This window comes from Aythya marila (assembly GCF_965140915.1).
Source record: "Aythya marila genome assembly, chromosome: 33".
In the NCBI taxonomy this organism is placed as follows: Eukaryota; Metazoa; Chordata; class Aves; order Anseriformes; family Anatidae; genus Aythya; species Aythya marila.
The window spans coordinates 461,638-476,575 of NC_139074.1; the positions used below are offsets into that span (position 1 = coordinate 461,638).

Genomic DNA, 14,938 nt, shown 5'->3' on the forward strand with positions numbered 1-14,938 from the left:
CTGGGGGCAGGGACTGTAAGGACTCACCCAGCTCTCGGCTCTGTGCCGCTGAAAAGCAAAGGCGGAGGAAGAGGTGGTGAGCAGAGCAGCTTGGTTGCTGGGTGGGAACATGTGCAGGGGGGCTGCGCCTTGCCACCAGCCCCACGCTGCAGCCATGCTCCCTGGCCTCCCACCCAAGGCCCCTTGCCTTCTCCTCTGCGTTCTTTCCCCATGGCAGAGGCCCAAGACGATCCGAAGGCCTTTGGCATCCCCAGGAGAACATTCCCTTCCTCCTCCTACGCACCTCCCTGGGCCAGGGCTCAGCCCCGCTCCACACCCAGGGGGATCCCTGCAGAACACCTCCCTCCGCTCCATCCCTGCGCTGCCAGCTTACCTTGCTTTCGAAAGAGATAAACTCCGAGGCCAAGGGACACAGCCAAAACCACGAGGACCAGAGCCAGAGCCACCATCCAGGGCTGGGCGTTGTGGAAGAAGGGAGCTGAGAAAAGGCACCAGGAAAAGGGCTGTGTTTCCATGCCCGCAGGTGGAAGAGCAAGACCCAGACTTCTCCTGGGTCAGGAGAAGTGCAGGGGCCAGGAACACCTCACCCTGGCTGTGCCATTTGTACCTGCGATGTGCAGGGAAAATTCCCTCTCCTGCTGGAGGCGGTTGCTCCTGACCACACAGGACAAGGGCCCCTCCACGCTCCCGGTCATGATGACGGTGCCTTCGATTTCAAAGAGCCCCTCCTGGTCCTGGGAATGTGTCTGGGAGACTGAGGGCAGGTGCTGCCCGCGAGCATCCCTCCACAGCAGCTGTGGCAGCGGGTACCAGCCGGCCGATCGACACAGCACGCGGACGCCTCCGTCCTCGTAGCCCCCCAGGGAGAGGTGGGGGTCAGCGCCTGTGGCTGAGGAAAGAGCGTGTGGCTGGGGCTTTACTTGGGGAGGGATTGAGTTCCAAGGCAAAGACCCCATCTGCTCCCATGCCAGACACAGCCCAGGACAGCCACGGCACCAGGGTCTCAGGGATCAGACACTCCATGCACTCACGTCCACCCCAAAACCACCGCGGTAGGTTCAAAATCCAGAGAGCAGGGCTGCACAACGCCAGTGACCCCAAATCATGCAGAAAACACATGTGCTGCACTCCAGCACCTCCAGGCAGCGTCTCTGCACCAAGCCGTGCTGGGTGATGAAGCCCTGAGACTTCCTGACAACGTCTCAGGTCTCCCCCAGCACAGAAAGCAAAAGTAAAGCAGACCTCAGAGCCTCAGAAGACTCTGTGATTCTCCCTGTGTGCTGTTTGGTCCCATTGCTGACACAGCTGAAGGTGCTGCTCAGCAGCCTGTGCCCAGTGCCCTCACAATATTATGATTATTGTCTTCAAGGACACCAGTGAAAACTGACAAAAGTCTCCAGGGAGCTCTCTCCCCAAGTATTACCTCCACATCCATGGGTATGCCTCATGTTGTGAAACAGCTGAAACATTCAAAGGACACGTAAATTCTGCCCTGGCAGCATCACCCCAGCCACTAACCTGACACCTCCAGCTCCACAATGGCTTCATCAAAAGCATGACCATCTCCCACAGTGCAGACGTACTGGCCATCATCAGAGGGTCTCAGTCCTGTGATTTGCAAGTCCAGGCTTCCAATAGAGAGACCATCTCTGACCAACTCTGTCCTCCCGGCATATGCCCCCATCTGCTCCCTGTACAGGTCCTCTCCATTGTAGTAGTGGTGCACTGTCTCAGAGTAATCATTCCGGATCCACCTGACCTCCAAGCTGCGAGCATCGCGTTGAGGGGACAAGTGGCAGGGCAGCACGACATCCTTCCCCACGGCGGCAGTGACAGGGTGTCCTGGTCCCACCACTCTGAGCTGGGCTGGTGTGAGAAACAATGTTGTGTTTTTGCAGTAGGGAATTATTTTTCTGCATTTCAAGGTGTAGTCAGAATAAGCAGAAATGCTAAGTAGCTAAGTGGACCGTAGAAGGCCGCACTGTTCCAAAATAAGGTAGAAGCTTGAGAAAAATAGGATGAGCAGTGTGAGAACAGGAGAACAAAGATCAAAAGTTCTCAAAATCTAAGAAAGGAGAAATTAAAGCGTTGAAAAAAAAAAGAAAGAAAGAAAAATTATACATATATGGTATAGAGGAGTGTTGAGTGTCTTGTGAACCTTTAGTGCTCATCCAATGAGGAAACAAGGGAGGTGATCAGGCGTCGGGTAATAGGGAATAAAAGGTTAGGATTTGTTTACTAAAATGTGCTCCTGATTGGCAGGACCGTTGCAATCGTGAATAAAAGAGCTTCACAGAAGATGCAGTCTGAAGAAAATTATTTGAGATGTTTCTCACATTGGGCAATGGAGAAGGGCACAGAGAGGAGGTAAGATTTTGCCATTTTAAATTTAGGGGCAGTGAGTGACAAAGGGCATGAGTTGGTGCGTGAGTCTGTGCGTTCTGCGTGCCCTGTGTCCCATGGGAAAAGACCGGGGAAACAGGAGAGGGAGAGGGAGGATGAGTAGGAGAAGGAGGTGTGCTGGGAGTGGGAGCCCTCTCTGCAGCATTCGTGTGGGTGAAGGAGACACAGAAAGGGCAGGCAAGGCAGCAGCCATATTGCGTGAAAGAACCAAAGTGAAAGTGAAACCCAGCACAGCCTGAGCTGTGGGCTAGGGTGCCCCCTTTCCCACAGCTGCTCCCCTGCCCCACAGCAGCACGTAAGCATGCACAGGGGGGACAGCCCGTTGCAGCCTCTCAGGGTCCTACCTGAGCCCAGGTGGAGGAGGAGCAGAGTGACGAGGAAAGTCAGGAGGCCCCTGGCATGGCCGGTGAAGCTGGGGTGGCTGCAGACCCAGGGGAGCCCCATCGGAGAGAGAGGTCCCCTAGGGGGCAGGTGGCCCCCCAGAGGTTTTTCTCCAAGCCAAGAGAGATGTCCCTCGTGGCACCCAGCAGAGCTGCAGAAGGTACAAGGCTACGCCCAACTTTCCCAACCTTTGCCCAGTTCCTGGCTGCAATAACCCTCCTGGAGCAGCTCTGCCCCTGGGGCAACGTCTGGGGAGCTCTACAGGGCTGGCACCACCATCCCATTGCAGCTGGGTGCCCAGTCCACTGCCTTTAGCAAGCACAAGGTGCTTGACCCCAGTGGGGGCCTCTCCAGACCTCCAGGGAAAGCCACAGGCTAAGCTCGTTCATCTCCATGCATGCAAGGAGGAATCAAACTGTGAGCAATGGGAAAACGTGGAGAGATGGCAGTGAAGAGCTGAGCAGGATCGGAGGCTGCAGGGAATAGGGCACAGCTGGGTGCCGAGCCCAGAACTGCCACCCTTTGCCCAGGGTGCTGAAGGCAAAGTGCCAGTGCCTCTCCCGGCTCCATTAAAGTAGCCGTGGTAGAAGGTTTGCTCAGATGGGCAGGGACCTTCTTCATGATCTTAGGTGGATAAGGAAAGTTCCTGTTTGCTGGAGGCGAGGTCAGTCAATATGGAAGGACTACAGAGGTACTGTTTGCTTTTGTAGGGAGAAAATTCCTATGGCCAAAGCTCAATTTGAGTTGAATCTGGAAGGAACTGTGAGGGGCAATAAAATGCTTTTTTTTTTTTTTTTTCCTTAAACTATCTTAACAGCAAAAGTAGGATGAGAGAAAGCATTGGTCTGTTACTTGATAGGGATGGTCAGACAAGGTCATTCATAGAGATGTTTATTGTTTTCTTTGCCTTTGCCTTCAACATCACTGGGCTGTGGGACCCCAAGTGCCCTGAACTGGAGGACAGTGACTGCAGGAACGATAAAGTCCCAAGAAACCCCGAATTTGTGTGGGATTTGCTGCTCCAGATGAATGCATACAAGACTATAGGGCCTGATGGGATTCATCCCAGAGTACTAAGAGAACTGGCTGAAGGCATACATCTTCTCCTCTAGGCCCTTCACCATCTCTGTGGCCCTTCTCTGGACACTCTCCAATAGTTTAATGTCCTTTTTGTGCTGTGGTGGCCAGAACTGCACAGAGTCCTCGAGGTGAGGCCGCAGAGTGCAGAGTAGAGTGGGACAATCACCTCCCTTGACCGACTAGCAATGCCGTGCTCGATGCACCCCAGGATACAGTTGGCCCTCCTGGCTGCTAGAGAACACTGCTGGCTCATGTTCAACTTGCTGTCAACCACAACCCCCAGATCCCTCTCTGCAGGGCTGCTCTCCAGCGTCTCATCCCCCACTCTGTACGTATAGCCAGGGTTGTCCCATCCCAGGTGCAGTACCTGCACTTGCCTTTGTTAAACTTCATGCAGTTGGATATTGCCCAGCTCTCCAATCTGTCCAGATCTCCCTGCAAGTGCTTTCCACCCTCAGCTGAGTCACCAACTCCTCCCAAGGGATGCCGTCCTTCCCAAACTGATCCTACATGGGCTTCCCACAGGCAGCAGCAGTCCAGCAACTGCCCCAGTATGGGTCTGTAGTATGGGGTACATCTGTCAGGAGCAAACTGTTCCAATCTGGGTCCCCCATGGGTGGCAGCTCCCCCCAGAGCTCCTGATCCTGTGGGGGCTCCTCTCCATGGGCTGCAGCTCCTGCCTGGGTCCTGGTTTTGTGGGGCTTTCCATGGGCCGCAGCCTCCACCCGGCCCCTTCCTCGTCCTGCACTGGGGGCTCCTCCATGCGCTGCAGCATGGCGATTTGCACCACCTGAACTCCCGCTCCATTCACTAACCGCCCCAGTCCCCTAACGTCCCGTTTGATAGCCTTCAGGCTTCTCTCTTCAATGTCAGCACTGCCAGCCTGGACTATCAAAAGAGGATAGCAGTCCTGAGGCGTGGAGTCGACTTCCTCACCCTAGGCATCCTCCTGGCTACACTTTCTACCTCTTCCTCAGCTCCCGGTCCCTCAAGCTCCAGGGCCTCAAACCTGTTGTGGAAGGGCACCTGGGAAGCTGGGAGTTGTATGGGGTGGCATCACCTGCGATGTTGAGCAGGGACCTGTCTCCATTCCTCCTCATCTCCTAGGTCCCCTCCCTCTGCCCAAAATCGACAGGGGAGGGGGTCCACCCCCATTTGGGGTGTATCACCCTGGTACCTGTCCTTCAGGCCCCGCACGGAGTTCCCCACCACTCTATCTCCCGCTCACACTCCCTGATAGCCCTCAACCTCTCCACCTCCTCCTTGAGTTCTGCCACCACACGGACCAGGTCATCCACCTGCTCGCACCTCACGCACACACAGTCTCTCTGCCTCCCGCAGATGGCAGCAAGAGGCTCAGACGCTCCCTGCATCCAGAGACCTGAACTGGTGCATTTTTGAGTGGGCAGTCAGTCTGGGTGTGTACAGACTTGCTAGAGAGAGCACTGTGCCTGGTGGAGACCATTGCAGCCTAGCTAGTGGTAGACTGCTCTTAGAGGAGGTGTTCGTATGGGCTGTGGGGGCGAACGCTCTGCCCTCCCTGCTCACCCTGCCTGCACGGACTGCCTGCCACTCCCTTCTGATGCACCATGCCCTGTTTGCCTGCCCTGGTCGCCGCTTTCCTCGTCTTTTCACTCCCCAGGTGCTGTTTCTGAACCTTCGGGGAGAGGGCCCTGCTGGCTTCACGTAAGCCTTGTCAGCCTCAATGGCGAAGGCTGCCGGGTCCTGGTGGCTCCCTCAAGTGCGCTCGATGCTGAAAAAACATAGCCCTGCCTGTCCGATCCTCTGCTCTGCTGCAGAAATCCTTGCACGGGAGTGTTGCACGGAACATTGCATGGGGACGTTGCACAGGGCAGGGAAAAGGGGATCGCACAGCACTGACCCCATCCCCATCCCTGCTCCAGCGCAGCCCCAAGTCCGCATCATCCCCGTGGAAACGGCCAACGCCCGTGTGCCCATACACTTCAGCTGCCACATCTGGGGCTTCTACCCCCCCGAGGTGACCGTCATCTGGCTGCACAACGGGGACATCATGGAGCCCGATGACTATAACCCCATCTCCGCCATCCCCAACGGTGACTGGACCTACCAGACGCAGGTGTCCCTGCTCGTGGCCCCAGTGGCAGGCGACACCTACACGTGCTTGGTGCAGCACGTCAGCCTGCAGGAGCCTCTCCTGGAGGACTGGAGTGAGTGGAGAGGTGCAGGACCGAAGCCGGAGTGCCGGCGGTTTTGGCTCCTTGCTGCCATTCACCCGGCCGTGTCCCCACAGGTCCCAGACTGATGCCGGAGGTGACGATACTGGTGGCAGTGGCCACCATGCTGATGGTGCTGGGACTTGGCTTCTTTCTCGCCGGCGTCTAAGGCTTCAGGGCCAGGCCTCCCACCCTGGGTGTGTGTCCGGGGAGAGCCGGGGCCGTGGTCAAGGGCAACGAGGACTCTGCTCACTCCTCTTCTCCCCCCCACAGGTTACACTCCCCTCCCTGGAGACAACTACCCCACAGGTAACGGTGTCCCCATCCCCATCCCCATCGTGGAGGGGCAAATCACCCCATCTCTGCATGAAGTTCAACAAGGCCAAGTGCCGGGTCCTGCACCTGGGGCGCAATAACCCCAAGCAGAGCTACAGGCTGGGAGAGGAATGGTTGGAGAGCTGCCAGGCAGAGAAGGACCTGGGAGTGATGGTGGATAGTCGGCTGAATATGAGCCAGCAGTGTGCTCAGGTGGCCAAGAATGCCAACGGCATCCTGGCTTGTATCAGGAACAGTGTGACCAGCAGGGCTAGGGAGGTGATCGTCCCGCTGTACTCAGCTCTGGTGAGGCCACACCTCGAGTACTGTGTTCAGTTTTGGGCCCCTCACTACAAGAAGGACATGGAGGTGCTTGAGCGGGTTCAGAGAAGGGCGACGAAGCTGGTGAGGGGCCTGGAGAACAAGTCCTACGAGGAGCGGCTGAGGGAGCTGGGCTTGTTCAGCCTGGAGAAGAGGAGGCTCAGGGGCGATCTTATCGCTCTCTATGGGTACCTCAAGGGAGGCTGTAGCGAGGTGGGGGTTGGTCTGTTCTCCCACGTGCCTGGTGACAGGACGAGGGGGAATGGGCTTAAGTTGCACCAGGGGAGTTTTAGGTTAGATGTTAGGAAGAACTTCTTCACTGAAAGGGTTGTGAGGCATTGGAACAGGCTGCCCAGGGAAGTGGTGGAGTCACCATCCCTGGAAGTCTTCAAAAGACGTTTAGATGTAGAGCTTAGGGATATGGTTTAGTGGGGACTGTTAGCGTTAGGTCAGAGGTTGGACTCGATGATCTTGAGGTCTCTTCCAACCTAGAAAATTCTGTGATTCTGTGATTCTCTCACCCTGTGTGTCCCCCCTTCCCCAGGCAGCATCTGAGGACCCCCAGACGGACAACTCCTGGCAGTGGCGGTTCCCGGTTGGCCCCATCTCAGACCCGATGTCGAAGTGCTGACAATAGAGATGCTCCACAAGCCCCACTGGTGTCTCTGCAGTGTTTTGGGGACAGGGCAAGGGCTCACACGCTCCTACTGAGTCTCACCAAGAGGAGCGGGTGTGTGGGGGCCATGGATGGGACCCCAAAGTGCCAAGCATGCCCTGGGGTGCCTCAGGCACGGCACTGCTGGCCGGCCGAGGGAAGGGATCGTCCCGCTCTGCTCGGCCTGCTGCGGCCTCGCCTTGAGCACTGCGTGCAGCTGTGGGCACTGCAGCAGATGAAGGGCGTAAAACTGTGTAAGAGCCTCCAAGGGAGGGCCACGAGGTCGGCGAAGGCTCTGCAGGGCAAGTCGTGTGAGGAGACGGTGTGCTGCAAGACGCCTTCCCAGGCAGCAAGGCCTCAGGACACAAAGCACCCAGGAAATGCCACTGCCAGACTCCATCTTCCTGTACAAAACTTTATTTGACACAGTCCTGCTGCTGCTGGGCCTTGATGTGCTCCAGAGGAGGGAACAAAGAGCCCCCACAGGCTGCTCATGCTCAGCACCAGGCACAGAGCAAGGATCAACCCCAACCTAGGAGGCAAAGGTGGCCTACAATGGCCGGCAGCACACGGTGACCACATCCCTTGCCCTGGGGACTGCAAGCAGTGCAAGCAGAGGGGAGAGGAGTGTGGAGAGCTGCTGCAGCCCCTGTGCTGCCCGCTGGGGCTCAGAGGCAGGGTGAGAGCCGTGGGTGCCAGCAGGGCTTGTGCCTCAGCAGAGGAGCCATGTGCAGGGCAGAGCCCAGGGGCTGCAAGGGGCCTGGTCCCTGCTTGCAGCATCCCAGCCCTCCTCCAGCAGCAGGGAGGAACACAGGGCAGCCCCTGACCCCACTGCCCCTCATTCCTGTGCTGCTCCTGCAGGGCCAAGGAGAGGTGTTTGAGGAGTGTCTGGAGAAGGGCAGGAGGTCCCCAGGTCTGGGGCTGGGGTCTGGGGGGTGCTGTTCCTCAGGCACAGCTGAATTCCCTCTGTCTCCACCCAGAACCAGGGGCGGATGCTCTCCCCATTGAAGGAGGCTGCTGTGAAAGTGAAGATCTTGACCCCATTGTCAGCATTGATAAAAGACACCTGCTGCTGGGTACAGTTCAGACAGACCCAGATCCTTGTGGGGACAGGGTACAAGGAGAAAAGAGTGGAAGGAGATATGAGAGGCTTGAGATGATCATTATAGTACTCCACCGCCCAGATCCCTCCTTCAGGGCTCATGTTGATCCACCCCTTCCTCTTCACAGAAGCCCTGGCCACCCCCACTGCCCACCGTGAATCCTTTAGCTGATCTCCCTCCACCAACCAGCAGTGACTCCCCTCTCTGAACTCCTCACGGCCCAGCATGCACAACCAATAGTCAAATCTCTCTGGTGTGTCAGGCACCTGCTGCCTTTCACTTTCCAATCTCACACTGCTGTTGTCCTGAGACACAACAAGCATGGGATGAGCCGTGTCTGGATCCAGGGTCACCTTCACTGCAGGGACAGAAGGAGCCAGGCCATCAGGGGCAGAGCTCAGCCCTGGGCAGGCTTTCCCCAGCTCGGGGCCAGGAGCTGCCCCACGGGGAAGGAGATGGGGCACCTCTTGGCTCCTGAAGATGCCCCAGCAAGGGCAAGAGAAGCACCGCAGAGAGCAACCCAGTGCTCACCTACCTCTATTATGAGGCAGGAGAGACCTTCTCCATGCTGGAAGGAGAGGGGAGAGCTGTTCACAGCCCATGGCTGGTACCCAGTGGGTGTGGGCAGGGTGAGGGGCCAGCCCTGGGCTGCTCTGTCCCAGCTGCCCACCATCCCCTGCACTTCGCCTTGGTGTTGCCCAGGGGCTCAAGGATGGGGACACTCACCCAACTCTGCAGCTTGTTCCTCTGAAAAGGAAAATAAGAGCAATACATTGATGAGAGGAATCGGGTACTTTTCAAGTGGCTGCTACACAGGAATGCCCTCCAGTTCCTTCAGTCCTGGGGGGAGGGTGTAGGGAAAGAGAGACTCACCCAGTCTATCAGCTTTTTCTTCTGGAAAAGCAAAATACATGATCAGAGGGAAAAACTTCTCATCCCATGTCTATACCACAAATTCTTTCAGTTCATGGATGGACACTCACCTATCTCTGCAGCTTGTTGCACTGGAAAAGAAAGCGAAAAGCAATGTACGGTCAGAAGGGAGTATGCCCATGGGAAGACACCAAATGAATTCTCCCTGGGGAAGGAGACTTCCCCAGCTTTGCATCCTTTTTGGCTGATATAGAAAAGCAAAAGGAATGAATGGTCAGAGTGGAGAGAGTTTCACTCCATTCCTGCTTCCATGGCTAGATGGCTAGACCCCAAATATTTTTTGCTCTCATGCATGTGCACAGACCACCTTACTCCCAGACTTGTAGTGACCAGACTAACAAGGACCGAGGCCCTGCTTTTTGCAAGAATTGTAGCAGTAAGGACAGACACTTGTGCAGCTCTCTGCACCATGCCACCAAAACGCAAGTGGAAGTGAATGGGGATCGGTGGAGGACGTCCCCGTCCCAGAAGCGTCAGTGCAGAGCAGGGCAGTCCCGCAGCTCGCTCCCCATCCCCACCTTGATCCCCGTTCCTTTCAGCCATCCCGGCCCTGTCCCTTGTCCCGTGCCCAGGGCAGCTACAGCCCCAGCACTCCCCACTCCCACCACAGGCTCCAGCTGCTCCTTCAGCACCCCTAAGCCACCAGCACACAAGCCCCCAGAGCCCACCCAGACCAGGCCCTCCCGCACAGACACCACTTCCGTAGGGGCTGGGGGCAGGGACTGCAAGGACTCACCCAGCTCTCGGCTCTGTGCCGCTGAAAAGCAAAGGCGGAGGAAGAGGTGGTGAGCAGAGCAGCTTGGTTGCTGGGTGGGAACATGTGCAGGGGGGCTGCACCTTGCCACCAGCCCCACGCTGCAGCCATGCTCCCTGGCCTCCCACCCAAGGCCCCTTGCCTTCTCCTCTGCCTTCTTTCCCCATGGCAGAGGCCCAAGACGATCCGAAGGCCTTTGGCATCCCCAGGAGAACATTCCCTTCCTCCTCCTATGCACCTCCCTGGGCCAGGGCTCAGCCCCGCTCCACACCCAGGGGGATCCCTGCAGAACACCTCCCTCCGCTCCATCCCTGCGCTGCCAGCTTACCTTGCTTTCGAAATAGATAAACTCCGAGGCCAATGGACACAGCCAAAAGCACGAGGACCAGAGCCAGAGCCACCATCCAGGGCTGGGCGTTGTGGAAGAAGGGAGCTGAGAAAAGGCAGCAGGAAAAGGGCTGTGTTTACATGCGCGTGGATGAAAAAGCAAGACCCAGACTTCTCCTGGGTTGGGACAAGTGCAGGGGCCAGGAACACCTCACCCTGGCTGTGCCGTTTGTACCTGCGATGTGCAGGGAAAATTTCCTCTCCTCCTGGAGGCGGCTGTTCCTGACCACACAGGACAAGGGCCCCTCCACACTCCCGGTCACGATGACGGCGCCTTCGATTTCAAAGAGCCCCTCCTGGTCCTGGGAATGTGTCTGGGAGACCGAGGGCAGGTGCTGCCCACGAGCATCCCTCCACAGCAGCTGCGGCAGCGGGTACCAGCCGGCCGATCGACACAGCACGCGGACGCCTCCGTCCTCGTAGCCCCCCAGGGAGAGGTGGGGGTCAGCGCCTGTGGCTAAGGGAAGAGCGTGTGGCTGGGGCTTTACTTGGGGATGGATTGAGTTCCAAGGCAAAGACCCCATCTGCTCACATGCCACACACATCCCAGACCAGTCACGGTCCAAGGGCCTCAGGGACTGGGCGCTCCACGAACCCCCCATCATCCTAAACTATCCCTGCTTGTGCCAGACCCAGAGAGCCGGGCTGCACAACGTCAGTTACCCCAAATTACTCTGTAATCCCAGGCACTGAGCTTCAGCACCTGCAGGCAGCATCTCTGCACCAAGCCATCCTTGTTCAAGAAGCCTTAAGAATTCGTGACAACGTCTCAGGTCTCCCCCAGCACAGAAAGCAAAAGTAAAGCAGGCGCCCATCTGCTCAGAGGACTCTGCAGTTCTCCCTGTGTGCTGTTTGGTCCCATTGCTGACACAGCTGAAGGTGCTGCTCAGCAGCCTGTGCCCAGTGCCTTCTCCATATTATGATTATTTTCTTCAAAGACACCAGTGAAAACTGACAAAAGTATCCAGGGAGCTCTCTCCCCAAATATTACCTCCACATCCATTGGCATGCTCCATGCTGTGAAACAGCTGAAACATTCAAAGGACACGTAAACTCTGCCCTGGCAGCATCACCCCAGACACTAACCTGACACCTCCAGATCCACAATGGCTTCGTTATAAGCATCAGCATCTCCCACATTGCAGATGTACTGGCCATCATCAGAGGGTCTCAGTCCTGTGATTCGCAAGTCCAGCCTTCCAGCAGAGAGACCATCTCTGAGCAACTCTGTCCTCCCGGCATATGCCTCCATCTGCTCCCCGTACAGGTCCTGTCCATTGCGGTAGTGGTGCACTGTCTCAGAGAAATCATTCCGGATCCACCTGACCTCCAAGCTGCGAGCATCGCGTTGAGGGGACAAGTGGCAGGGCAGCACGACATCCTTCCCCACAGTGGCAGTGAGAGAGTGTCCTGGTCCCACCACTCTGAGCTGGGCTGGGCAATGGAGAAAGGCACAGAGAGGAGGTGAGACTTTGCCATTGTAAATGTAGGGTCAGTGAGTGACAATGGGCGAGCTTTGAAGGGAGCTGGTGTGGGCTTTGTCCCCTGTGTCCCATGAGAAACCACCGGGGAAACAGGAGAGGGAGGATGTGCAGGAGAAGGAGGTGTGCTGGGAGTGGGAGCCCTCTCTGCAGCATTTGGGCAGGAGAAGAAGAGCCAGAAAAGGCAGCTAAGTCAGCCCCCGTATTATGTGAAAGAACAAAATTGAAAGTGAAACCCAGCATGGGCGAGCTGTGGGCTCGGGTCCCCCCTTTCCATGGCTGCTCCCATAACCTGTACCAGCTTGTCTGACAGGACCAGGGTGGGAGAGCCGCCAGCAGCCCCGCAGGATCCTACCTGAGCCCAGCCAGAGGAGGAGCAGAGTGACGAGGGAAGTCAGGAGGCCCCTGGCATGGCCGGTGAGGCTGGGGTGATTGCAGCCCCAGGGGAGCCCCATCGGAGAGAGTGGTCCCCCAGTGGGCAGTTGGCCTCCCAGGGGTTCTTCTCCAAGCCAAGATAGATGTCCTTCACGACACCCAGCAGACCTGCAGAAAGCACAAGGCTACGCCCAACTTTCCCAACCTTTGCCCAGTTCCTGGCTGCAATAACCCTCCTGGAGCAGCTCTGCCCCTAGGGCAACGTCTGGGGAGCTCTACAGGGCTGGCACCACCATCCCATTGCAGCTGGGTGCCCAGTCCACTGCCTTTAGCAAGCACAAGTTGCTTGTCCCCAGCAGGGGCCTGTCCAGACCTCCAGGGAAAGCCACTGGCTATGTTCGTTCATCTCCATGCATGCAAGGAGGAATCAAACTGTGAGCAATGGGAAAATGTGGAGAGATGGCAGTGAAGAGCTGAGCAGGATCGGAGGCTGCATGGAACAAGGCATAGCTGGGTGCTGAGCCCAGAGCTGCCAACCTTTGCCCAGGGTGCTGAAGGCAAAGTGCCAGTGCCTCTCCTATCTCCATTAAAGCAGCCATGGCAGAAGGTTGGCTCAGATGGGCAGGGAACTTCTTCTAGAGCTTAGGTGGATGAGGAAACTTTCTGTTTGCTGGAAGGGAAGTCAGGCAACATGGAATGACTGCAGAGGTACTGTTTGCCTTTGAAGGGTGAAAATTCATATGGCCAAAACTTAATTTGAGTTGAATCTGGACAGTACTGTGAGGGGAAATAAAATGCTTTTTTTAAAACTATCTTAACATCTAAAGTAGGATGAGAGAAAGCATTGGTCTGTTACTTGATGTGGATGGTTCAACAGGGTCATCGACTTCACAGAGATGTTTAATGCTTTCTTTGCCTTCAACACTGATGCTGGGCTGTGGGACCCCAGGTGCCCTGAGCTGGAGGACAGTGACTGCAGGAATGACAAAGTCCCAAGAAACCCCGAATTTGTGTGGGATTTGCTCCTCCAGATGGATACATACAAGACTATAGGGCCTGATGGGATTCATCCCAGAGTACGAAGAGATCTGGCTGAAGACATACGTCTTCCCCTCTAGGCCCTTCACCATCTCTGTGGCCCTTCTCTGGACACTCTCCAATACTTTCACATCCTTTTTGTGCTGTGGTGCCCAGAACTGCACAGAGTCCTCGAGGTGAGGCTGCACAGCACGGAGTAGAGTGGGACAATCGTTTCCCTTGACCGAGTAGCAATGCCGTGCTCGATGCATCCCCGGATACAGTTGGCCCTCCTGGCTATCAGGGCACGCTGCTGGCTCATGTTCAGCTTGCTGTCAACCACAACCCCCAGATCCCTCTCTGCAGGGCTGCTCTCCAGTGTTTCATCCCCCAGTCTGTACGTATAGCCAGGGTTGCTGTGTCCCATGTGCAGGACCTGGCACTTGCCTTTGTTAAACTTCATGCAGTTGGTGATTGCCCAGTTCTCCAATCTGTCCAGATCTCTCTGCAAGGCATCTCCACCTTCAGCCGAGTAAGCAGCTCTCCAACAAAACACTGTATGGGTCAGTAGCATGGGGTACATCTGTCAGGAGCAAACTGTTCCAATCTGGGTCCCCCGATGGGTGGAAGCTCCACCTGTATTCCCGCTCCATCCACTAACCACCCCATTCCCCTCACGTCCTGTTTGACAGCCTTCAGGCTTCTCTCTTCAATGTCATTATTGCCAACCTGGACTATCGAAAGAGGATAGCAGTCCTGAGGCGTGGAGTCGACTTCCTCACCCTAGGCATCCTCCTGGCTACACTTTCTACCTCTTCCTCAGCTCCCGGTCCCTCAAGCTCCAGGGCCTCAAACCTGTTGTGGAAGGGCACCTGGGAAGCTGGGAGTTGTATGGGGTGGCATCGCCTGCGATGTTGAGCAGGGACCTGTCTCCATTCCTCCTCAACTCCCAGGTCCCCTCCCTCTGCCTGACAGCGACAGGGGAGGGGGTCCACCCCCATTTGAGGTGTCTCACCCCGGTACCTCTCCTTCAGGCCCCAAAGGCAGTTACCCCACCACTCTGTCTCCCGCTCACACTCCCTGATAGCCCTCAACCTCTCCACCTCCTCCTTGAGTTCTGCCACCACACGGACCAGGTCATCCGCCTGCTTGCACCTCACGCACACACAGTCTCTCTGCCTCCCGCAGATGGCAGCAAGAGGCTCAGACGCTCCCTGCATCCTGAGACCTGAACTGGTGCATTTTTGAGCGGGCAGTCAGTCTGGGTGAGTACAGACTTGCTAGAGAGAGCACTGTGCCTGGTGGAGACCATTGCAGCCTAGTTAGCGGTAGACCGCCATTAGAGGAGGTGTTCGTATGGGCCGTGGGGGGGAACGCTCTTCCCTCTCTTCCCACCCTGCCTGCGTGAACTGCCGTGCTATTCCCTTCTAATGCGCCATGCCGTGTTTGCCTGCCCTGGTCGCCGCATTCCTCGTCTTTGCACTCCCCAGGTGCTGTTTCTGAACCTTCGCGGAGGGGGCACTGCTGGCTTCACATAA

General features: G+C 56.7%; 2 protein-coding genes across 2 annotated transcripts; both read right to left on the reverse strand.

Moving 5' to 3' along the window:
• Positions 1–23: 23 nt before the first annotated feature.
• On the reverse strand, positions 24–4,639 carry LOC309889246 (butyrophilin subfamily 3 member A2-like; the record flags this gene model as incomplete). Its single annotated transcript, XM_082782008.1, has 6 exons — positions 24–97; positions 374–478; positions 608–889; positions 1,519–1,866; positions 2,748–2,824; positions 4,545–4,639. 6 exons carry the CDS (start codon positions 4,637–4,639, stop codon positions 24–26), a joined length of 981 nt encoding a protein of 326 aa, XP_082638134.1.
• A 4,622-nt stretch (positions 4,640–9,261) lies between these two features.
• Positions 9,262–12,463, reverse strand: LOC309889247 (butyrophilin subfamily 3 member A2-like; the record flags this gene model as incomplete). Its single annotated transcript, XM_082782009.1, has 6 exons — positions 9,262–9,293; positions 9,437–9,457; positions 10,469–10,573; positions 10,703–10,984; positions 11,614–11,961; positions 12,364–12,463. The coding sequence occupies 6 exons, from the start codon at positions 12,461–12,463 to the stop codon at positions 9,262–9,264; spliced, it is 888 nt and encodes a 295-aa protein (XP_082638135.1).
• Positions 12,464–14,938: the final 2,475 nt, after the last annotated feature.